Raw genomic sequence first — 24766 nt, 5'->3', positions numbered from 1 at the left:
TTCCCAAATAAGTTTAATTTACAGTAGCTGGTTTACGCAGCAGGCAAGGTTGCTGCCTGGAGCTGCCCGAAGCAGTCGGGGACAGAGGTGTTCCTGCACCTGCACCTCTGGAGGGGTGGTCATGGTGGTATCCAGCCTCAAAACCCACCTTGGCCTCCCTGGGGCAATGCTGTCCCACTCAGACAAAAACAGCCAGCTAGCGGAGCGGAAATATTTGTCCACCATCACCGTGGGGGAGAAACCCAGCAGTGGTCCTCCAGCCTCACCTCACCCAGCCCCACAGTGTGGCTGCTCAGCCTTGCCCCAGCAGACTCCCAGACCCCACTGTTTCCCCAGGGACCCTCGGACCGCTTCAGGGTACCCCTGTATGTGCAAGGTGAAATCTCCAGCCTGCATTAATCAGCTTTGCCTTTTCTCCCCAGTGATATTCTGTCACGGTTGGCACTAGAGGCCCCAGGTGCAGCAGGACCTGCCTGTCGCTGGACCTCAGCCGGGGATCATACAGCTCTACATTTTTACATAGGGAACTTCAGAAGAAAGGTAAGTTAGAGAGAAAAAGGAACAGAACTTCACGTTTTCATTTCAATGTCAATACCAGTACATCCAGGATTTTCTGACAGAACGCCTAGCATTCCTTGTACCTGCTACTACAACTGATCCCTTACAGCAGTATGACGCAAGCGGCTCTTCTCTGATGTTGGTGTGGAACAACGAGATACAGCAGATGCAGAAAATATGAACTGACCTTCTTAGTCAGTAAAATGGGGACAATAATAGTAATTCTTCTACTTTGCAGAGGTATTAGGAAGAATCATTCACTAGTATTTGCATAACGTATTGTAATGCCATACGCAACAGATGTCCCAGATGTTACTCAGAAGTTGGTGTGGTTCATTTCCCATCCAAACAAGCCCCTTCTGCCCCCATTTTTTCTCTGGAAAAAATAAAAGAAAAAGAAGAAAAAGGAAGCCCAATAAGCCATTATTTAGACCTGGGAATAATGAGTGTTTATCTGGATTTTGTAACACAAATTATGTAATGAACCAGAGAAAAGGCTTTTGAACAAATATGTTAATGAGATGGCAGCTAAGGGAGAGGTTACAGAGTTGCCAATTCCAAATCAAAGTTTTTAATGTGATTTTCTTTTGTTCTTTTTTTCTTTTGTAGTCATTAGCCTGCACAGCATTTGAATGTGCTTTGGGGCTTCATGCAAACTATATGGGAAATACCAATTCTAGGTCAAGAAATCCTGATCAGCAGCACACACTGACTGAGAAAACCCCACTGACTCAAAATTCATAATGAGGGCTTTTATGTAGAAAGTTGTTGGGCACAGAGATTGTACTGAAAGGACTGTTCGTTCAGAGTCTCAAAAGCTTTTCTTGGAAAAATATCAGATGCTCCACTGGGAACTTAGTTGAAAGATACTCCTAAAGCAACACAGTGGACTGGCAGTGGCTGGAAAGTACTGATTGGAGGGAAAATGGAAAGTAATGAAACAGTGATTTTCTCTGAATGCCTGTAATAACTCTTTCAATTTAAATTCTGTGTAAACCTTCCAGTGCATAACATTACTGTACAAGACCTCTTCTAGGCATCTTTTTAAGTCAAGCATCACATAGAGGTAAGTTCTCAGCTGGTTGTTTTTTAAATGTGATTTTCAAAAGCCTGGGTAGAAGTCACTTCTTTTTCTGCTAAGTCCTAGAATGTCTCAGGGTCAGTTGTTTTCATTTTTGTTTCTCAGTGTCAAGTATGATAGGTCTTACAGTCCTTGTTTAATATAATTTTGTTAAAACTTCTGTACCTCTGGGTGTTGCATGGAGCCTGCAACATGAAAGAACTTTAAAAAGAATGTGAGAAGAGTTTTTTGTCTTGAGAGGGAATGGCACTTATCTAGGTCAAATGGACTGCTTTAAAACAGGCAAACTGTACTTGTGAGCTTGGACAGCATTTGAATTAGAGGCAGAATATATGTATATCTGTAATTAAATGAATCAACTGCTACCTGTAAAGCCTCCTTGCCACAGACCATTACTATCCAGCAATAACAGGAGTAACTGGGATGATTGGCTTGTAGTGAATAAGATGTATCAGAAAAGCATCTTCTTGGGAATGACCTAAACTATACTAAAATCTTTATTTTTCCAATTTTTCCACCTGGACTGATGACCCTGGAATTCCTACCTTCCAAAAGGACTTGATTTCTAGTCCCTTTCTACTAACGCAAACAATGCAGGTCAGCCTTTGTTAACTAGTCTTCAGCAGTGTTCCACTTCAGAGTGGAACTCTTTACAGTGGCTCACATCATTGAATCTGTTAGCTGAAGTGCAAAAGGGAAGATTGCAAGACTGTGTGTGTCTTGACAATGCTGTCTCGAATTTACTGTCTCGAAAGGTGCAGCTGTTCCTGTCCCAGCTGTTACTGTTCCCAGCCATAAGTGTCCCAGTCTATTGAGCTGGCTCTAGTGCTCACTGAACACTTCATTGAACCTATTCAGCTCACTAACTCAGCAGAAAAATGTTCTGCTTTCTTTGTCAAGTTAAACTCCAATGAGCCCCAGAGCCACCAGCTGAGAAACAGCAAGAAAGCCAGGGCAGGTCAGTGGCCGTGAGCCATGAGGTGGGCTTGTCTCTGTTACTGCATCATACCCTTGGCTCTTGATATGCTTTAAAATACCTGTGTTTATTAGGGTAGCACAGCAGCAAATGGGAGCAGTGGTGTCTAGTAACCAGGGAAAGGGATTCAGGTACAAGAGACCTGATTCAGCTCCTGGTTCCACTTCATGTCACCAGCCATGCCTAAGTCTCTTTGTAACACAAAGATTTGAGTTCCTTTGTAAGCTGATTTGAAACTTACTACCAAGAAGAACAAGTGCAGCATATTATTCAATGTTAGGGTATCAAAATCTAGTCCAAAGGCTGCTTCGATCTCCCACTTCTAAATGGCGTCTGCAACAAAAAGCTAATTTCACCTACTGTCTTTAAAGCAGTAGTTAAAGACCATGAAACCACACATCTCACATACATATTTGTAAATACTGCTCTGGTGTCTGTTATGTTCGGAGCAGTACTGACTGGAGGAAAGGATTCTTTTTTCCTGAAGGCCTGCAGTTAGCGCTCAGTTAGCATGAGCTGAATTTCAGGCTGTGGGAGGTTTTTGTTTGAATGCTCTCTTTGAACCATCTAAAACTCCTCCTGCTGGAGGAGGTTTTGCAAGCACGACAGGCTCTCTGTAGCTTCCTTTTGCCCAGCTGTCAGACTAGTTCTGTAAGGCAGCCAAAGCTTTGTCTGCCGCCTTCTTGGCACAGTGAAGAGGAAGCTCATGGGCAAATTATGTGAAAGACCTGCCATTCCTGTAGCACCCTCGTATCCAGCCAGTGCCAAATGTATGTGAGTTGTAAGCATAGATTGAGGGAGACCGGGAACAGCTGCAAGACTTGCGAAATCAAACATGCTCCTCTGTGCTTCTCTCTGTTGGTGAATGCTGATCCCTTAGAGAGCAGTGCCTAGCCTTGGCCTGCAGTGTAAACTGCTCTCTTCCCCCATTTCATCCAATCATGCTCTCCCCTTCCTGCATCCTGACTCTGCATTGTACAGCTTTTCCACCTCCTTATCTGAAAGTAGGCGTCTTCTCTCTTGTCCTCACTCAGTATACTTCTTCCTGCCCATGTTGCTGCTGTTTGTGATGATATGTGAATATGTGGTTCTAACGTCTGGATTCAATCAACTTCTTGGCCTCCTGGTTCTTGCAGTAGAGCATGAATAGGCACATGTAAACCTCCAATGGTTTATAAAATAGTGATAGAGGTATCTTAAATATGGAGTGTGCAGTGGCAGGATGGCTGGAGCAAGGGAGTAGTAAGGTCAGAATTTACCTTTCAAGATTACAGGTTCAGTTCAGTGTAGAACTTTGTCCTTGCTGCTCTGCAACAGCCAGCTGCTTTGCTTGGTTTTAGCTGAATTCCTAGCAGACTTCCACAGGAACTGTAGTTGGCACTAATTCAATTTCTTCTCAGCAGAGTCAGCACAGACATTTTTCATGAACAAATATTTCACACGCGCTCCAACAAACCAACCTGCTCTCCTCCTGAAGCAAACATCTAGAAAAGGAGCCTACTTTTGCAAAAAAAAAAAAAAAAAAAAGTGAAGAAATGAAAGTTGCTCATTTCCATGGTCCCAGCTTTTGCTTTAGTCAAAGTGCTGGGAATGCCCTTCAGTTTAGGTTTCTAAACTCAGTTTATCAGTGGTGGTCTTGATTCATGAAAAGATTACAGTTGCTTAGTTTGGGACCCGGGTCCCAGATAAAAACATGCTCAGATAAAGGAGATTCAGACACACTTTCTTTCAAATCTGGACTCAATGGTATTCCTAGAGCTCCCTCTCTCATTCAACCGCTATTGACTAGGCAGCTCCTCCAGAAGAAGTGGGAAGTGGGTATTTATCTCTACAGGTGAGGGACTTGCTGGTTTCAATTGACACCTCCCTATTTTCCTCGTTTGCTCCTTCCTTTCTGATCTATAATCTTGTGGGAGGCCTGCACCGTCTTATGCCTGTCCCAAGTCAGCTGTTCCTAAGACCCCTAGGGAACACTGTGTTTCTCACATTCCTCCCCTTCTCCTCCCAAGGGTACACCTTTCTGCTTGACAGTTGCTGTATGAACAGCAAAAGTGGGTACACCACTGTCTTTCAATCTGATTTCCTATTATTCAGGTGCTTGTTCTTTCTTGTGAATCCTTTTTCTGTTTTGTTCTGTATCATAGAATGTACTTTGCATGGCACACTGAAGGCAAGTTTCCAATAATTCTGCACAATAAGGAAATATTGATTCCCTTCGCTGTATTTGACAAAAAAGGATGCTGAGGCATGGACTGTGTAATTGAATTGCCCACAGGAGTCCCTGATCTCATTCCCAGGTACAGCAAGCAGGTCTCCTTTCACAGGATTAGTCCATCTAAAGGTATCAACACATGTTCATGGCCTTTCTCTTTATTTTCTCTTTTCTGCACTGCATCTCATTTAAACAAGAAGACAGCAAATCGTATTTGCACTGGTCTATCAAAGTGAACCTTAGTACAACTCCTTTAGAGTTAACTCTTTGCATTTTCTTATTTAAGTGCTTGCCATCCTTTTTCTTTGTTGACTAGGGACCATTTTTTCATTGGAGACTGGCCACAAGAATGCAAGTTTTGGCCAATTCCCCACTTTCTGCTAGGCTTTGCACTGCTGTGAAGTTTCCTTTGTGTTGGTAAGTTACCCAGAGGGACTGCTGCTAAAGGTTTGAAGATTTGGAATCTGTCCAGATCCGGTTGGCTACTATTTTCTTTAGTGGACATTCACTGCTTTTACAAACAGAACAGTAACATTGGAGTGTCTTGTTTTGAACTTCTGTCACTCAAGTTCCTCTGGTCAGCAGAGGACAAATAGTGCAAGCTGTGGTCAGAGCCACCTCATTACTTGCTGTGAAATCTGAAATTCATTATTTCTGTGAGTAACTGCTTGGTAAGACTGTATTAAGAGGCTGTAGGATCAAAGTATCAAGATATGATTTATGCTGCCTTCAGTTTCAGGTGGCTGTTGACATCCCAGAAGCAGAACCTAAAATATCAACAAATTATTTGTCTTTGGTCTAGTTTCCAACCCCTCCAGTTGCTCCTTTCTGCCATCTTGATAGTCGTTGCCACCCTTTCAGTAGTGCCATCACTTCTGATTCTGATTCTGTGGCTACACTGTAGACCAAATCACTGACATGAAGGGCATTAAAAAAAACCCTTTCGAGTTAACCTTTCTGGGTTATTTTTAACCCAGATCGCAGACACACAATCCCTCAAAATAACAGGCAGTGAAAGACAGCCATGCATGCCTGCACAGACCTTTGTTTCGGGGAGACCCGCACTGTGGTTTTAACTCTCCTTTTCCCTAAAGGAACTCAGTCCTTCCTCACCACTGTGTGAATGAGTGAGAGATGATCCTCCCTTGGCATCATCAGCACGTCCCGAAGGTCCAGCACCTGAGAGAAGCCGTGTGTCAGCACTTTGGTCACTGCATATAATATGCATTATGAGAATCTGTGCTTGCCGGCAACTTTCCGTAGGCACTATCAGTGGGGAGATTTTTCTTAAAACATTCTCACAACTGGTGTGATGGCTCGATACGCAGCCGTTAAGCAGCTTTCCTTGTTCACAGAAGGTCTTCAGAAGCGTGAGCACAGAGGTGGGCGTAAGGAGCGGGGAAATGCCCCGTGTTATGTCCTGGCGCCCACATGACGGAGGGGCCGGCGGATCCTGACTTGGTCCGGATCAGGCTGAGGCGATCTCCCGGGCGTCGGAGAAGGGGCTTGCGGACACGGCGTCCTCCTGGGCTGCCGCCGGCCGCCCGTGGGGAGGGAGGGACGTCGCACGGCGGGGCAGGGGCGCTGGGCTGGCGGCAGGCCGGCGGCTCTGCTGCGGCTCGCCCGCTCCTGATGATCCGTGTCTGCACCGCTACCCGGCCGCCCGGCCCCCCGCCAGGGCGGGAGCGAGCCCGGTGTCCCGCCAGGGCGGGAGCGGCCGGCCTCCCTCCGGGCGCGGGCGGGCCCGGTGTCCCGTCAAGGGCGCGGGCGGGTCGTGTCGCCCCCCGCCATGTCCCTCCCGCCGCGGCCCCGCCGCCCCGTACTTAAGGCGGCAGCGGCGGGCGCGGCTCCTGCTCGCGCCCTGACCGTGTATCCCCACAGAAGATGGCCCCGACGTGCTTGCGGCCCCTGCTGAGGTACCGGTCCTTCGCCATCCTCTTCCTCACGCCGCTGCTGCTGCTGCCGCTGCCGGTCGCCGTGCCGACGCCGGTAAGTGCCCGCGGGGCCCACGCGGGCAACAGAGCCCCCCGGGTCCGGCCCCTGCTACCCCACGGGAGCCCACCCCTCTGCCCCCGCCCGGGTCCGGCCTCTGCTGCCCGACAGCAGCCCGCCCCCCCTCGCCCCCGGTCTGGGCCCTGCTGCCCCAGAGCCCCGGTCCCCGCCAGCCGCACAGGGCCCTCTCCAGCCTCGCTGGGCACCCAGCCTGCTTGCCCGCCTCGCGCGGGGCCGTGCCGCAGACACCCTGGGCAGCGCTGGCCACCCGGGCCGCCCTCGCCGCAGCATCTCCTTTGCCACCCGAGCGGGCAGCGCCCGACCCCTGTCAAGGCGGTTCCACTCCCCCCCAGTGGAACGAAGCAGATCCTTCCTGCCGCCCCGTCCCTGAGGCGTTTCAGCCAGCCACCCCGTCCCAGATCCCAGGAACGCGTGTTGCGGGTTTCGCTCCCCGACGGTCTTCAGGCGCTGGTGCTAGGCAGCTGGGCTTGCAGAAGGAGCTCTGTGCCAATCGATCTCTGTTCATCCTGGGGGTTGTGCCGCTGCCAGGACCTGGGGCTCCCACAGACCCAACCCATCTTGCAAATTAGATGCAATTCTTTGGGGGCCAAAGATAAATAGGTGCATAACTGGCCCGCACATTTAGAATTGTGTCTTGCATTACCTAGTAACGATGATGGCAGTGGACTGAATGACGGGACTTCTGTGTTCTCCAGCTCACTCCGCTGCTGGGGCTCTGAGGTACTTTAAGGAGTGTTGCTGCACGGCATTCTTCACCGGTGGTGCAGTCAGAAGCCGTGCATTGTCCGTTATGCAGCGATCAAAACAGGTTTTCAAATGCAATATCCTCCAATTCACATCCCTCTTACTCCAGTGATGGTGATGGCACAACTCTTTTGCTTTCAGTGGAGCTATACCAGCATAAAATTGGAATAACCCAGTGAAGAGTTTGGTCTTCAATGTCTAGTAGTCTTCCTGGCAAAAGGTCAAAGCTCAGTTTACAGTCTTTTAGCCTACTAGAGCTTTAGAGGCTATTCTAATGCTAAAACCAGTCTTTCTTCTGAGTGCCCTGTATTGCTCAGTGTATTTTCAAGTACAGGAAAATGTCATGCACATTTATGAACAAAATTGCCACCCATTCTGGTTTACCTGTCTAAGTAATGTCAGCCCTGCCTTTCAGTTGAATGCTGGTGCTTTATAGAAAGAGGAATTCCTGACAGTCAGGCACTACTTTGATCAGTTCTAGGAAAGATAATTTCCCTAAAAAAGTAAGTATGTCTTCAGTTTTCCAGTATTTGTAGGAATATTGTGTCATCAGTCTAATCTGGGAAATTACAGTATTTCACAATGGGAGAGTAACACTTGCATCATGACTGCTTTTCCAGCTCTCAGTGAGAAGGCAGGTCACTGTGTTTCTTGTCAACTGTACAGAGACACCAAAGAAACATTCTGTGACTGTTCCCATAAATCACAGGTAGATACAGGTATAGATACAGATGATATATATTTAATTCCAGATCTTTGATTGTTTGAATTGGCTGAGGCTGTTGGAGTTAATTTATAAACATGGTTGTATTTTTGAACTTCACATAAATTATTTACTCTCCACTCTACAAAATCAGTGTTTCTTCTGTATTGTGAATTTTACTCACTTAGGGTTGTTTATCTGTCTTTCATACTGGCAACATATTAACCACAGTCAGTTCTAGCACTTAGTTACTGTGGCACAGCATAAATTGTATCATGAGCTCACATCATATTTAATAAGGGAAGAGACTTAAAGTGGATCTGTCTGATATCTTTTAGTCTCAGAAGAAATATCTTTTTCAAAACTTGTGCTGTAATTAATCTCCTGGAAACCTGAAGAAAAAAAAAAGTCAAATAACTTACAAAGGCTGTTTTCTGGCTCTTAAGCTTCTCAACAAAATGAAGGAAAACACACCCCTTTTTATAAATATCACCTTACAGCAATTTTTAAATGTCACTGTAACACCATTTATTTTTGCAATAAAGTCTCATTTGTTGTATTAGAATAAAATCCTATAAACACATACTCTAAATATGAGCAAATTCTGAACTACAGAACACTGACTTAAGCTTTAAAACACTGTTTACTGTTGGCTAATGAATGCTTGCTTCTCCTAACAATTTTGAAAGTACAAACCAAGGAAGGCTGGGTTACAGAAATGCCTGCTCAACAGTATAAAAAGACATGTTACAACATTTCTAATCTAGTGAATCCCCTTAGTAGGTAAGCACAGTATGATGTGGGAAAGTACTTAATATCTGTATCGTGCTTAGTCACCAAAAAAAAAAAAAAAAGGTAAAAGAGTTTTACTTTAAGAGTTACTTTAAAAAGTTATAACTTTTAAATTACTCAGTGATATAGTTTCTGGGCTCAGGTGTGTTACTGGACACACCTCGAAGACGTGTGGATTTCAGACAAGCTAATCATCCACACTGGGAAGTTTGGCCATCCATTTAAAAATAATTAACTCAAAATGGAAATGCCCCAATCTGCAAACACTATTAAAAATTCTTGCCTTCTAGATGTGAAACCTGCTTACCTCAACTGCCAAGAAGTAATTGCACACTGCAAACTGTGTACTTACCTAGTTGTGGAAGGTTTGTTTTTCTCACACCCTACATTTTGTGTGGGTGCATTAGAACAAACACTGTGGTAAAAAAGATCTTTTTATGCAAGTGACTTCAGAACAAGGTTTAAAAGTACAAGTTTAAATCCTCATGTCTCTGCTACCTATTTGAGAATAACTTGCTAAGCTACAGACAATGGAATGTTTGGGCCCGTTATAAGAGCTACCAATCTGTTTCTTATCTTTAAGAATAGTTTTCTGTGCTTAAATGTGTCTTCCATTATGTTGCAGGAGGCCAAATGTGCATATATCATCATCATCATGGCTGTGTACTGGTGTACTGAAGTGATCCCACTGGCTGTTACCTCCCTCATGCCTGTGGTATTTTTCCCTCTTCTTGGAGTTCAGAGCTCTAAATCAGTAAGGAACTTGCTCAATCTGGATCTGATACAGGGATATCTGCTGCTCTGATCCCCCATCAGTATTTAGCAAACAAGTCTGATAGGAAAGTGCGCCAGTTCTATGATGCTGTTTTTGAACATGTTGAGCAGGGTTCAGGGCTCCTGTATGGGAAGATGCTGAACTAAATACACATTTGCCCAAAATGTTAAGGTTGTGGGGCTTGAGGTGGTAGAGGGGAAGGTCCGCTTCTGGGCCTGGATCCTGCTGGAGAGCATACTACTAGTGCCAGCAGCTTGTGTGTTCATAACCCATCCCATAAGAGAGCAGTGCTGACATATCCTCTGGGAGATTTCAAAATGCATGGGATGAACTTCTTCTGACAGGTTAGACAGCATGATGCCAGCAAGTACACTGTGTCCTGTCTAAAGCTTATTCTGGCTGTTTGTGCTAGGGCTTTTGTCCAAGGGAGAGAGGCTGTACTTAGGTACTGCAGACCAGGTTCACTACTGGCCAAGAAGCTGGTAAGGGCAGGTGTGGTTACTAAAGGTGCTGAGAAATCCGTTTTGGAGCTCAGCATTTCTAGTACCTACAGAGTGCTTTGAGCCCCTAACAATGTTTCATTTTGTACTTTATTAACTCCTGATGATCCAAAAAGAAGGTTCATGATGTACAAAGAGCCCTGCACTAGACAGTTCAGCACTTAAACAGGGGATCAAGGGTTCAGGAAACTGGCTCTGAGGCTACAGCTGCCCCTTCTGCCAATGTTGGGATGGGGCCTGGTGCAGTAAACAGCTTTGAGAGGATGGAAGGCAAAATGTACTAGTGAAGCTGGCAAGAAACAACATTGGGGCCCCTGACCTACCTGCTCTGTCTTTCAGGTGTGCTTGCAGTACCTAAATGACACAAATATGCTCTTCGTTGGAGGGCTGATTGTTGCAATTTCTGTTGAACAGTGGAATCTTCACAAAAGGATTGCGCTGCAGGTCCTGCTGATTCTTGGGGTGAAACCTGCACTGTAAGAGTATTACATTACTTCTTCCTTGCCTCTGTCAATTTAGCAGAGGCCTAGGGATGGTGTTTAACAGTCAGCAGAGAAGGGAACCTTCGAGAACCTTTTTAGCTGCACTTGTACAGAGTTTCCAGAGGTGAAGTCTGGCAGCAGGAACAGTTTATTTGTCCTTTAGCCAAAACCAGCATCTGGCTAATTTCTAGATGCTTGCCATTGGGGACAAAATGATGACAGACTTAATCATGCACAGACTAAGGAGCTAAATGGCTTTCTGGGATTCCTTTAGTGAAGGTGGCAGAGCTGTCCTAGAAGGGAATCTGGCCCTGCTTTGTATTACTGGATACTACACACACCCCTGTCTGGGCTCTGCTCTCTAAATTACAGTGACTACAAAGCCTTCTCCTCTGCCTGTTCCTCTCTTTTCAGCCTCATGCTGGGATTTATGATAGTCACTGCCTTCCTCTCCATGTGGATAAGTAACACAGCCACCACTGCTATGATGGTTCCCATTGTCCAGGCTGTCCTGGATCAAATGGACAACACAGAGTATGATGTGACCATGATGGAACAGGCAACCGGGCAAACAAATACAGTGATTGAGCTGGAAGAAAAGAATGCATCAGATCCCACTTCAGTGCATGGTAAGGGCTTACTCAACAGTGAGTTGATTCTAATGAACTTGCTATGCTGAGAGGTCCCTCACCTAGAAGGAGTTCTCTGTACCTTTTCCAAGGAAAGAAGATGGTAACCTGACTGAAAATCCCTAAATGCATGACATTTAGGTTTTACAAAATGGCTTCCAATTTTAGTGGCTGCCATTTTGTTATGTTTAATGCTAGATCACATGCAGATTGTTATGTTCTTTCCTTCAATGTGGGGTCATCCTCCCATAGTTTCCCTAGATTTAACTGCCTGCTCAGAGAAGTGAAAAGCTTATCTTGTGGGAAATATCATCCAACCCTGCAGCGTCCCACTTTCTAAATCTTGTGATTATCAGTGGGGTTCCGCTTCTAAGCCATGTAGGAATGTTTGAAAAATTTTGTGCAAATTCAACCTGTTTTGGTTCTGGGGTTATAAATACCTCTTTATTGCCCACATTGTATGTGGAGGTGGGGAGAAGAAAGAGGAATACTTTAAAAGCTACATCGAAAAGAGAAGCTGGTGTGACTCACAGTAGACAAACTATTCTTTTGAACACTTTAAAGTGTGATCTTACCCTGATGCTTGACTCCGCAAGGTCCTTCACTCAATGCTGTGGTTCTGCAGTAGCTTTCACGCAATTTGAACCATGCATACAAACTCAGTCCCTCTGATTTCGCTGCTCTGCTGTACTGTTACAGAGGGGCTACATTATTAAATACCATTAAAGATCAGATCTGTGGTGCCTTTCTTTTTCAGAGGAGGAAGGATTGTCTTGGGGATTTTCATAGAGATGTGATTTCACTGAATTAGCAAGTTGATCTGCCATGATTCTCTGTATGACTGTGTGCAAGAATGATGCAAATGTCGGTAGTGCATACAGTGTCCCACATTTCAAGCCTTCTGCCTGGGACACACCATGCACATTTTCTGGCTTACATGTCCATGGAAGACACAGTGTAGAAGAAGGGTGTTTATGTGTGTCAGACACTGCTCTGTTATGAGATTGAATCATAGCTGCTGTATTTCTTTGGACCTTGGAGGTATAGTTTAGATACAACCGTGATCTCTGCTTTTTGGTTGCTTCATTTCTTACCTCACTTGTGAAGGGAGAATGCACTTTGATTGTGCAAAGCTCAGACACCATGTTTATGTAAGATGTGCAAGCCCTCAAGGATGCCAGTTGGTCACAGTGCTCTGTAAAGTTGCTCATTTCTAGCTTCCAAACAATTGTACTAAAGGTAAGTTTTCATATTTGCAAATGCTCTTTTTAATGTTGATTCTTGACTCCCCAAATCATACTTCTGCTCTAAGACCAGTAATAATTTGATGGTTTTCTGTCCACTTAGAAGGATCTGCTTGGCTTTGTTGACTAATTTATTTTAATGTGTAGTGAGGGTAAAAAATGTGTGCAGAAAATACCCTTTGCTATTGTTGAGTTGGTTGTAATTGCCATAAATTCACTGTCCTGCTCCATTAGTCCAGTCAGACTTCAAGATTAGACTCTGAACCTCAGAGAACAATGGACACAGCAGCAAAATTTCACGGCTGATGTAAACTGACATAACATATTGATCTTAACAGTTATGCTGGGCAAGATTTTGGTTTTGGGTCGGGGTTTTTTTGCCCATATTCACAGCTGTTAAAGCTAGTTGGGTTCTTACTGTGGTATTGGAATGGTTCCAGTGACTACAATATCTGGCTGGTGGTAAGCCTCTCTGTGAAACAGGGAATTACTGCTGAGAGACTGTGGCACTGATATGGACAACAGCATCCTTGGATCATGTAGACCCAGACTGTCAACCTCTCTCTTCAGCTCCTCATGAACATGAGTCCAAAGTATTTAGGGACATATCTGTGGTTTTCTGAATTAAAATAAATGGCATACACAAACTGGAAGCACTGAGCCTGCAGACTCTGTCATGAACTCTCTGCCTCCCTAACTTAACCTGAGGCAAGCTGTGTTCTTTGTGTCTAGTCATAAGCAATGGACAAGTCCCTGATGACCCCAGATCTTCTGAGGAAAAGAAAATGAGGAAGCGTATATGTAAGGGAATGACACTTTGTGTATGCTATGCTGCCAGCATTGGAGGGACTGCAACACTCACTGGAACAGGACCAAACATGGTATTGAAAGGCCAGATGAATCAGTGAGTCATTCTTGCTTTTTCTTTTACTTATACTATCTTACTGTTTCTGTGACCAACCAACTAGTCTTAGGTCACAGTTTCAGTTGCAAATTGTAAGCAATAACCAATCGATGAATTGAGGGTGAGGAATGTGTACGAAGTGATGGGCCTCATTTTTCTGCTTCAGCCTTTTTTTAGGCAGCTATGTGCTGGTATTATAGGTCTCCTGAGACACTAGGAAGTACTTGCTGGCAATCGGCAGACAGCTGGTTGATCATGAGATACTGGTTCTTCTGCCTCCTCTTTTTCAGCTGAAATGCAGCATATCAGCAGAGGAACTGCAGTGAAGAGCATCGGAAGAATGTATGATTAACTCTTCTCATAAGCACACCGAAGAGCAAGAAAAATAGCTTAGCGTCTCCTATAATATTATTCTTCCATGCTGTAGCTGTGGAAACTGTGCAGATACTGTTGTAAAGGAAAGGACTTATCCACAAAATACTCTCTTTGCTAAACTGAGTTTGGGAATTGATTTAAATGCAACCTGATCAACACTGAAAATATTGCAGACTCCACAACAGTCTCTCAAGATTGCTTCCTTCTGTTGGGAGTACTTCAGCCTCAGCTGCCACATTACCTGTTGGTTTTAATACCCAGCTGGAAATTTGCTATTGATATTTTTCCTCCGGTCATTATTGGTGGATGCAGGGAAGAACAAAAATTGCTGCTCTTAAAACACTGCCTTCATTCTTTTAAGCCAACTAGCAACTTTGTCTTCAATTGAAGTGAGCAGAAGTGCAGCTATTAATTTCAGGAAAGACAGTTCTTGCTCTCTTATTAGAATGAATGGGGAGAAAGAAAGAACATCCCATCTTGGGATAAATGAGCAGGCATGTTGGAAGTGAAAAGTACCTAGAATGTGTGCGAGATCTTTCAGCAGCGCTTGCCTTACTGAGACCTAAAATATCAACATGAGCTCCTATATGAGCTCTTATATGCCTTAAAATAACATACAGGAAAAACTGAAGATCATTTAAGTTCTGCTCTGAAATCCAGGCTGCCTTCCTATTGACTTCAGTTAGGCTATGGATGTTTGCCTATGAATACTTGTAATGGTTGTCCTAGATTTACATGTATAATTGTCACTGTTAGTACATATTAAAGGCAGAGTAGGTTACTAAATGTTTTGACATTCATACAGAAATCTTTTTTCTTTTCTTTTCAGGTTATACCCGAACAATAATGATATTGTGAATTTTGCTTCCTGGTTTGGGTTTGCTTTCCCAAACATGATTCTGATGTTGGTACTAGCTTGGCTTTGGTTACAGTGCTCCTTCATGGGACTCAAGTGAGTATTTAACTACATGATATTGTGTAAACCCCTCAGCTAATGCAGATCAGCTTACTGAGAAATCTGGATAAAACAAATGCACTGACAAGTTATTAATTTTGTAGCAGAGAGCAGTTCCCTTTCACAGCAGCTTTTGAGGTCTGGAAACCTTTTGTGTTCATGGGAGTTGCACTAAGGGAAAAGCTTTATACATTCTTAATGTTCAGACAGAATTGCCTTTTATTTTTCAATTTCAAATCTGTGAATTTCAATGCTAGGAGAGCCAGCATATCTGTTTTGCTACCCTTGATTCAAAACTGAGTTTTTCATCTCAGGTTGCTCCAAATTGGACAGAGACTTACATCCATTCATAGACCCCATTCTTCTGTGAGAGCTGGCACGTCCCCATGAAATACTTTGACACTGTTGTTAATTTCTTTGTTCCTGGCCTCTGCTGTAGTCTGTGTCTGTCCCCAGGAGTGACAGTTTCAGAGTAGCAAGCATGTTAAATCCCTCTGGTATGTTAATACTTACAGTACGTTCTTCTCCCTTTTTCTTAAAGCTTTAAAAAAAGCTGGGGCTGTGGGACAGAAAGAACAGCTAAAGAAAAAGCTGCATACAACGTGCTGAAGGCAGAAATGAAGAAATTGGGCCCCATCTCTTATGCTGAATTCAATGTCCTCTTAATGTTTGTTTTGCTGGTTCTCTTGTGGTTTTCCAGACACCCAGGCTTTGTAAAAGGCTGGGCCACCAGGCTCTTCCCAGAAGGAGAAAAGTAAGTTTTTAGGGTTTTTTTCATCCTGTACCCTCTTGGTTGTGAATCAGATTCCCTTGCTCTTTCATTCCCTTTTGAGTGCAGGGTCATTCATTCCACCCTTATCTGAATTCACGTGTTTGCTGAGCTTGATCCTATCACTTGTGTGTAAGATCACCAGTGGATCTATTGTTTGACAGTTTGTACTGCAATGAAGTCTGGAGACTGGGACATGGAGCAAGCTGAACCTCCTGAAGAAAGAGAAAATTCTGTAATGCTGGTCTCAGTCACACTGATGTACACATTAGTATTTTGTTTGTATGAGCGCCAATCCATTGCAGTGTCATTTGAATATTTGGTAATATCACCTCTAAAAAATAGCTTAGAACTCACTAGGAAGTTGATTTGGTGCTTTGAATGGCTTCTTTGCACAATGTCTGTGGCATATTAAGAACATAAAATGCATGATGGGACTATCCTTCAGGCTATTTCTTTACACATCTTTCTTTGAGATACAACTGTTGAATCTTGGCTTCACCACGGAGAAGGAACCCTGCTTCCAGGAGCTGTTGTCATCTGTGACTCTGGTTATTAATGTGCATTGTAGCTAGTTTCTTTTATTACTGCATTTGTGTTGTGGCAGGTCTGAGAGACCTCAGTCATGAACTAATGACCCATTTTGCTAATGTACAAGCCCCAAACAGGATGACAAAGAGCAACAACTGCAATGCTGGAAGGCAGCCATCTTCTAGGAGAAAGATGTTTATTTTCTAAGCTATATTCTCTTTTCTTCTCTAGGTATATCACTGATTCTGCTCCTGCTGTGTTTATTGCCCTGCTACTGTTTATCCTTCCTGCTAATAAACCCAAATTCATAGGCTGGAATCCAAGCATGTCTGACCCTGAACAGACTGAAGAAGGTATTTAAAAGAGGAATTGTAACATTGTGAAACAGTTAGCCACCTCCAGCTAACATGGCAGAAACATATACTGGATTTGCATGCAGTTCTTCAGGGTAGCTCACCCCCCCTCGCTTCTTGGGCAGGGCTGGGGTGCAGTACCTGCTCATGTGTTTTACCCTTAGCCTGTGCAGCCTGTTAGGTCTTTCCCTAATATCTTCTAGAAAAGGAGACAAAATGTCTTCATTCTCCTGAAACATGTTCTGCTTTTCATTTCTCACTTCAGATATAAAAAAGCCATTTTTATCAGCCCCGCTGCTAGACTGGAATGTGGTTCAGAGGAAGATGCCCTGGAGCATTGTGCTGCTGCTGGGAGGAGGTTTTGCTTTGGCTGATGCAAGCGCAGTATGTCCTGACATCTGTTTTTCTCTGTCTCAAAGGCGAACTTCCCTGGTTTGTTATCTAGTCCTGTATTACTGGGCATGCACCCAAAGCCAAACCCAGTAGAGATGTTCAGATCTGGTGGCAGATCCAAATTAGCAAAAACTGGGAGGACAGGTGAATATTTGTGCCTCTTTTTCAGGAATTTATATGCTCTGACCAAATTTCTTCAATTTATCTTACCTCTTGGAGGCTGCTGGGTAGTTTGGGATCTTCACTGGCTGGACAGACCAGAAAAGCAACCTTTCTTATTTCTGTTATCTTCCCGATCCCAGCCCTGGCTAGAAAAATGGAAGTATAGATAACACTTGTAAGATTTTCAGAACCATTTGAGGTTTGTTTAAAGGATATATATCTTCAGATTTAAACCAAACCACTACTGAAGTGGTCAGGAAGAAAATCATTGTGGTTAGATATCTTCCAAAATTGTGTACAGTAGGGTTTCTTGAACTTCTTGTCAGTGGCTGTTGCCATGCATTGTACTGCATTCCATAAGCCCATGGTTTGATCCTATGTTCATAAATTCACAGAAAAGGCAGCTAAATTCCCCAAACAGGAAAGAATCTTGAGGTGAACCATATTGCTTCCTTCATCACTGCTAAGATGCATCTAAATCAAAGCAAGCCTTAGCTATCAACAGTGCCATGCTTTGGGGAAATTCATATTCAGATCTAAGTTTTGTGGCTAGGTAGTTTTAAACCATGGGGCAAATTAAAGCTCTAGGGCTTTACATTCATCTACATACATCATACATACATTATTAAAGCTCCAGAGCATTAGAAGCCATCAAGTCAAAGGTTTTGTAAGCTGAGTCAATCACTGCCTATGTTCCTATGATAGAGCATTCATAGAGCATCAGCATCTTTGGAAACCTTTGAAAAACATGCCAGGAAACTTCTGAGTGATATATTAAGCATTTGCAATCATCTCAGCAATAATTGTTTCTGTTTAGCAAAAAACCATAATTTTGTAACCAAAGTGTGAGCAAGTATTTGGGTTCCAGAAAAATCAGGAAAGTGGGACTCAGTATTATGTCTAGTTGGCAAGGAATTTCTTTTAGTGTTTGTGACAGATCATTGTACTTTCCCAGATGGTATTTATATAATTCAGGAGTCACTTAGCATTATTTGGTAGAAATTTTACACATGACAAGTTCCCTGTTCATGAGCTAGGGGTTCTAAGCCTCACTAAACCCCACCTTTTTTTCTTGTCAGAACTCTGGGCTCTCAGCTTGGCTGGGTCACCAAATGACTCCACTAGGATCTATCCCACCGTGGGCCATTGCAACAGTACTTTCACTTATTATAGCTGTCTTCACCGAATGCACCAGTAATGTTGCCACAGCCACCCTCTTCCTACCTGTCTTTTCATCCATGGTAAGATTACTTCCATCCTGTTATCCTATCAACTGTGATATCAGAGTTAAACTGACAGTCTCTAGTGGCAAAGCAATATTGTAGTTATTGCCTTGAAAGTTGCTCTGATGTTAATCTGAAAGCCAGTATGAAACAGTCCACCTGACAGTATACCATAATGGCTAGTGATTTTAGCTGGTGTTCACTGCTATGTTTGCAGCATCATATGTAGATAGAAAGAGGGAATGCAAACTTTCTCCAATCTGCCCTACCTATATGCCCGAAGCCTGAGAACCAGCTTCTTGGGGGAAGAAGCTAATTCAGGATGCCTATCCCATGGCACCCTCACTGGAAAGGAAGCCAGTTCAAGCCTTCTGTAAGTTGTGTCACTTAGCCCTGGAGAAAGTGAAATGAGAGTCACTTTTTTAACACAGATCAACAAACATCAGTTACTTCTGGTCATTTTGTATTTGAACCATCAACTCAGAACTGGAAAAACACACACACAGAAAATCCAAACCAAAACAAAATCCAGCACTTAGTATTCATCCCTTGAATGGTTCCTTCATCTTCATGGTTTTATGGTAGAATACAGAAGGTAGTAGGCCTGACTGTTAGAAATGTGTCATTTTCCATAGGAAGCCAGAACAATTTTAAAACATATGGAGGAAAACCTGGTAAGTTTTGCTGCCTTTTCTGAGCAGAATTGAATCTGTAGCATAAAGGAAAAAATAGGTTACTTTGTTCTTTAATTTGGAAAGTACAACCGCTTTATTCTACACCATTTCATCAAAGTAAAATTATCCCAATCAAGGTGCTGAGCTATTAGTGACTTAAATTGGCACTTAAGTTCTGAGTCCCACAGAGTTTATGTAACATCTAAGAGTGTACTCCATGTGCCTAGTAATTATAGTCCCATCCCTGTGTTACCCTGGCAAAAGTGTGGTCTGAGGTCAAAGAAAAGATTGTTGGATAAATTTGACCAGAACTCCAAATTATACCATAGAGCAAAACAAACAACAAGAAAGAATCAAGCATTGTTTTTAAGTATTGTGGGACAGGAAACAAGAGAAAAGTTATCTTTAACCACGTGTGGATTTCAGAATAAAATGCTTGTAAATTACTCTGGTGATATAATACCAGGAAACAAAATGAGCCTGTGTGTCTCAGTGGTCTGGGAAATGTTCTTTATGCTTTTCTTTTGGAACACTTCCAGTGTAATATTCTCTCCATTTCATTGCAGGCTGCATCTGTCAAGATCCATCCTTTGTATGTTATGCTGCCTGGTACTCTCAGTGCTTCCTTTGCCTTCATGCTACCTGTTGCAACACCACCAAATGCGATAGTGTTTTCCTATGGCCACATACGTGTTTTGGATATGGTAAGATGATTGCCTGGTCTCTTATCTGAAGCTCTCCATTTCCTTTATCCTGAAATATAGTGAGAGTTTAATTTTCTTAGCCGAGTATTTCCAAAGTACCAGGAAGCTCTTATGGGCTGTAACTACGACCCTATGTCCCTTTCTTATGCAGTGTTAATATTCCAATAAAGATTTGCATCTCTGAAGTAACAGTACCTTTCTCACAGGCTTTGGCAGACATGCAGCCCAGCCCAATTGAAATTAAAAACTGGCAAGTCGTAAGTCTCTTAAACACTGAAAGGTTAAAATGCAGTCAGTGCTTTCCAGTCTTCTGGGGCTTTGGCGAGTGTAGCTGAAGCCTTGTTTCCACTAGAGCTGAAAGCAGAAGGTAACAATCAGTTGCCCTAGGCTCTGGTCCTCTGATTGCCTGCCAGACCACACAGTGCCAGATTCTGTGCCGAACACCCAAATTTTATCAGTTTTCTAACCAGAGACTTGAAGGGAGCAGAAGCTATTCTTTAACTAATAAGACGAACTTGTACATGCCTTAAAGCTCCTAGACTAGTTATATAGCAAAATGTTCAAAGGCTTTGCACAGTGTGTTCCGTGGTATTTCCACCTAAGCAAGAACATAGGGCAGTGGGTACAATGGCTATTTCTGTGATTTATTTGACTGTCTTTCTTGTTTGTGTACAGATAGGCCTTGCTGCAATTTGCTGTGCTGGTGTTTGGTTATTGTTGTTGGTTTGGACTTTTGTCCTCACAGGTTAGATCTGGCATAGTAATGAACATCATTGGAGTCTTCTGTGTCACGCTGGCCATCAACACATGGGGAAGACCTATGTTTGAGCTGGACACATTCCCAACCTGGGCAAACAGCACAACTAACCAGTGAGCAGTGAAGAATTCACATGTTAAACAAGGAAAGGACCCTTAATACTACTCCCTGTTGCCCAAAGCCCTATATAGAGTCTCATCACCACTTCAGATCCAATGTCAGGTGTTTGCTGCCTGCCGGGAGTCACACATCAGTTCAAGCATGAACCAACTCAAATTTATTCCAGTCGTGCTGGAGCCAAAAGTGCTGTTTAATTACATAACCCTAAGGATCATGTGTCTGGATCATAAGTATGATCAACTGATCCGTTGTACCTCCAATCAAGGTCAAGATTTAGAATTTATTAAACTTTAAATAAAGAGAGGGCAGGCTGTTGTATCAAATGGTTTGAACTATAGTATTACTGGTATGTACTTGTAAATCATTAGCATTGAACACTGCACTCAGGCAGGGGCTGAAAATTCATTAACTGTTGTATCCACAAGTCAGCAGCTGTGCAGAGAAATCCCTGTTGTCACTTGTCTGGTGAAAGAAGGGGTATGTTATGTTATGCTATGTTACGCTATGTTATGTTATGTTATGTTATGTTATGTTATGTTATGTTTTAGTCAGGCCTCAACCATATGGTGGAATCCTTACAAGTCAACATCCAACCCATTTTCCATAGCCTTGTTTTCACTCCCAAATCTCACTGCATTTAGACACCCTTATTGAGAGTTGAGATACCATAATTCCATGCTGGTCATGATTCAGCTGGTGTCTTGGGCAATGATGAGTTAAGGCTGGCTTTGTGTTTCTTGCACTGTGGCACTGGCAGAGCCAGGAGCCTTTCCCTCTCTCGGCCACAGGATGTGGTTTCACATGCCAACCAGTGTTTTGTTAGTGCCAGCCTGGAAATGGCCTATAGGACTTCACACCTATTGTGAAAGTTCCTGGATTAGACCCTGATGTGCCTTATTAATTAACTGGAATTTTGGAGTGGAGACAAGGCATGAGAAAGGCTCCAATTAAAGGCCTTGTAAAAATTTAGGGGCTCAGGTATTAGGGCTTGTGCTGGCAGACAGCAATGGGAGTTGTCTTGTGTACTTTGGAATTCAGGTCCTGTGAGAAAAGTGTTTTGTAGCACTTATGTAATTTCTGAAGCAGAAGTGGTCTACAGAAAGATTGGTGTTGGACTAGGTGTATTTTGTCAGTGGTATATGGATGCTTTTCATTCAGCTCTGGAGATGAAATTGGGTGGGAGGTAAGGCAGTGTGTTACAGTGGAGACGTCTGTGGGCATGACATGAGTTCTGCTCCCAGACTTGCTGTGCAGCCTCACGCAAGTCAGTTCACCTCTTTTTGCCTCAGTTTCCCCTCCTGAAGAAGATGTCATGGTACCTATCTACCTCACAAGGGTGTTGTGAGGACATGAGGGTCAAACTCTGCACCCAGGATGATTTCCCACTTCAGGATAAGGGGTGCAAGGTAGAAGTTATAGAATCACAGAATCATAGAATTCTGGCCAGAGAATTCTCACCAGAAGACCTGGCCTCTAGCATAGTAGTGTGTGTAGGATATTTAATAGTTTTGTTATTAACGTGAATGTTGTTTATAGAACTGGAAAAATACTCACATTTTTGTCTTTAAAAGTGAGGAAAGTATTTATCCACAAAATGACAAGGTGCTTTTCTGAGCAGAAAACTACTTCAAGAATGATTTGATTTTTGTGCCTTTATCTTCTTTGCTCTTTGAAGGTGCCGGGCACCATAAACTTTCCGCTGACTGTTGTTCCTGGGTGCTTCCAGTGGCACCCTGTCTACCCAGCTGGCTGCATGTGGTGCAGGCTCATACCTCTTGCATGGAATGGTGGAGCATGTGGATAAACACTGTTCCACTTGCAGAGTCTATCTAAGGAAGAGGCCTGTTCTAGTGCCAAGAAGTGGCTTGGTCACAGGCATTTGTCACCACCTGAAGCTTATCACAGTATTTGTTTGAAGAAATTGAAACCAGGAACAGTTAAGCACCTTCTGTGCTTTGGCAGTCACCACTTAATGCTGATTTGCATCTGTAGGTATCTAAATGCATTTGAGAAAGGGACTTTTTCTGCCTTCTGATGGGCTTCACAGTATGAGCACATTTCACCGCTGCCAGGTAATTCACAGTGCTTGCTCTTCACTATTGCAAATAACATACAGTGGATCTTGCATGGGTGGGTAACACTGAGCTTGCCTGTCTCAATTCATGCAGATGAAAACTCCTCTAAAACCACTTTCAGCTAAAAGCCGTAAGACAGACACTTCCCTCTCCCATTTGCAGAAAGGAATGTTCTGAAAGTTTCTTGAAGGGGAGAAGTGCCCTCATCTCAACTAGGAAGAGCTTCCTCTGTTGCAGTGCAAGTAGAAAACAAATGTTATTTTCATCAATGGTCACACAGGGTGATTTATTGACAGGAGCTCCAAGGCAGGGGGAATATACACATGGGGTAATAAAGAATGCTGGTTTTATTATAACTGTGGTCTATTTGATGTGTCACCTCTCTGTCCTGTTAATAGCAAATGTTTCTGAGACACTTTTATGACATCCTGTGATTGATTTGTATTTAATTTAAATGGGAGAGTTGCAGAATTAGAGCCTGCCAAATAAAAAAATTACTAGAACTGTCTCCTCTCTGGCATGGATTGTTTCCTTTGCAACAAAGTGGACCGCTTGTTTCTACATTAGCTTCCACTGTAGCATGGTATTGCTCCATTAAGATCCAGGATGGTACACACCATAGAGAATCAGTACAAAGCAGAGATTTGCCTACTGCCTTAAGTACCTTCAGACCTATATATCAATGGTTCCTTCTCTTTCCTCAGCTAAGTGATAACTCAAGTTTCCATTTTTGAAAATGCTCAGGTGGGACCAAATCAGGTGGCATACCCTACAAGCTGTCTCATTCATTTCAGAGTAAAAGATTTTAAGAATCTAAGAAACACAACTAGTTTTTAAGAATTTATCTTGTACAAACTCTCCAGTATAAAAGGCACAGACAGGCTTTTCTTCAGCATCAAGCATGCACGTCGTCCTGTTCCAATGCCCTAAGTAAACATATGTGTTATTTACAATGGGTAATGCAAGGACAATTGCTTTGTTACTGGAGCTCGTTTACAACCCCTTCCAGCATTGCAGGATAAGTATCGTGATAGACTCTTGTCTTGCATGGCATTTATTTTGCTTCTCATCAAAGGGTTTTTGTTTTAGGTGTAAAAGTTGTGATGGTCCTAAGGTAGTGGCCTAAAGGAATCCCTGTGTCCCCCACTTCAAAACATGCACCACCAGCGCCAACAGAGAACATGGGAGGATCTTCAGTGTGGACTTTGTCAGGACAGGTTACTCAGCCTCACTGAACTAGCAAACGGTTCCTGTTTTATCGTATGTGGGCAGAGTGTGATTCCTAGTGGTTAATGGGTATGTCAGCTGTCCAGCTGGCGTAACAGCAGGCAGTGCTGCCTATAAGGAGCTAAATTAAGGCTTTCCTATTTTCTGTTCACTCTCTATAGAATGACCTTGACTTTTCCTTTCTTCTCTCAGAATACGAAGTTGCTAACACTCTTTCTGCAAATGTTGAATGTCTCAAACCTGCAGAATCATGATATGGGCTGCTATTATACAGGGTATGTTCCTGCTAGTTCATGTATCCATGTGCAGGCTTATTCCCACAAAGGACTGGCTGTTTGGGAATGGTTACGTATGTGTGAATGCGTTAATGAATGACCAAACTACAGGAAAGCATACAAAGGGAGGACAAAGGTATTTCCTGCCTTTGTGTGGAACATCCAGATCTGTGGAAGAGAGAAGAAAAAACTTTCAGCATTCTCTATATAATCTAGAAGTCACCAAGCTGAAAAAAGCACCCAGACAGAAATAGACTCAAGCTTAATGTGGATGCAAAAGTCATCCCCTTTTAAGTACACGTATGTTCTTCTTTGGCCTACTGTAGAGATCCTGAGCCCTAAGTTTGAAGTAGGGCTATGTTATGCAGGTCACCTCTTTGGTTGGTGTCATCCACTGAATTCAGAGGAGCTGGTAGTTCATTCCAGCTGAGTTCTGATCTCAGTTGAACTCAGTCTTTGATTTATTCAGACTTTGTTTTCCAGCTCAGGTATGTTACCACTTGAAAGAGCAATAACCTGGTTGTAGCCAAAAAAACATTTGCTGACAATGTCTTGGAATT

General features: G+C 43.3%; 1 protein-coding gene across 5 annotated transcripts; it reads left to right on the top strand.

Moving 5' to 3' along the window:
* The first annotated feature begins 468 nt into the window (after positions 1 to 468).
* On the top strand, positions 469 to 23212 carry SLC13A5 (solute carrier family 13 member 5). 5 transcript variants are annotated; one of them, XM_069790788.1, is made up of 13 exons: positions 1371 to 1624; positions 6709 to 6816; positions 9705 to 9833; positions 10694 to 10830; positions 11251 to 11465; positions 13442 to 13613; positions 14818 to 14940; positions 15485 to 15697; positions 16475 to 16596; positions 16862 to 16980; positions 18231 to 18392; positions 19615 to 19752; positions 20498 to 23212. In XM_069790788.1, the coding sequence occupies exons 2-13, from the start codon at positions 6712 to 6714 to the stop codon at positions 20624 to 20626; spliced, it is 1764 nt and encodes a 587-aa protein (XP_069646889.1). In that variant the 5' UTR covers positions 1371 to 1624; positions 6709 to 6711; the 3' UTR covers positions 20627 to 23212. The 5 variants fall into 5 exon arrangements, with proteins under 5 accessions (XP_069646893.1, XP_069646889.1, XP_069646891.1 ...); XM_069790790.1 differs by having other exon boundaries at positions 1399 to 1624; positions 6712 to 6816; XM_069790789.1 differs by lacking the exon at positions 1371 to 1624 and adding an exon at positions 5153 to 5244.
* Positions 23213 to 24766: the final 1554 nt, after the last annotated feature.

Source organism: Haliaeetus albicilla, chromosome 9, assembly GCF_947461875.1.
Source record: "Haliaeetus albicilla chromosome 9, bHalAlb1.1, whole genome shotgun sequence".
NCBI classification, from domain to species: domain Eukaryota; kingdom Metazoa; phylum Chordata; class Aves; order Accipitriformes; family Accipitridae; genus Haliaeetus; species Haliaeetus albicilla.
The sequence above is the reverse complement of the archived record's forward strand: the minus strand, read 5'-3'. Positions and strand labels throughout refer to the sequence as shown.

What these genes read in the sequence shown, in the direction of transcription:
- SLC13A5 (XM_069790788.1), top strand. Translation starts at nt 6,712, where the DNA reads ATGGCCCCGACGTGCTTGCGGCCCCTGCTGAGGTACCGGTCCTTCGCC. An exon ending in TGCTCCTTCATGGGACTCAA is followed by an intron (nt 14,941 to 15,484) that starts GTGAGTATTTAA and finishes TTTTTCTTAAAG; the next exon opens with CTTTAAAAAAAGCTGGGGCT. An exon ending in ACATACGTGTTTTGGATATG is followed by an intron (nt 19,753 to 20,497) that starts GTAAGATGATTG and finishes TTGTCCTCACAG; the next exon opens with GTTAGATCTGGCATAGTAAT.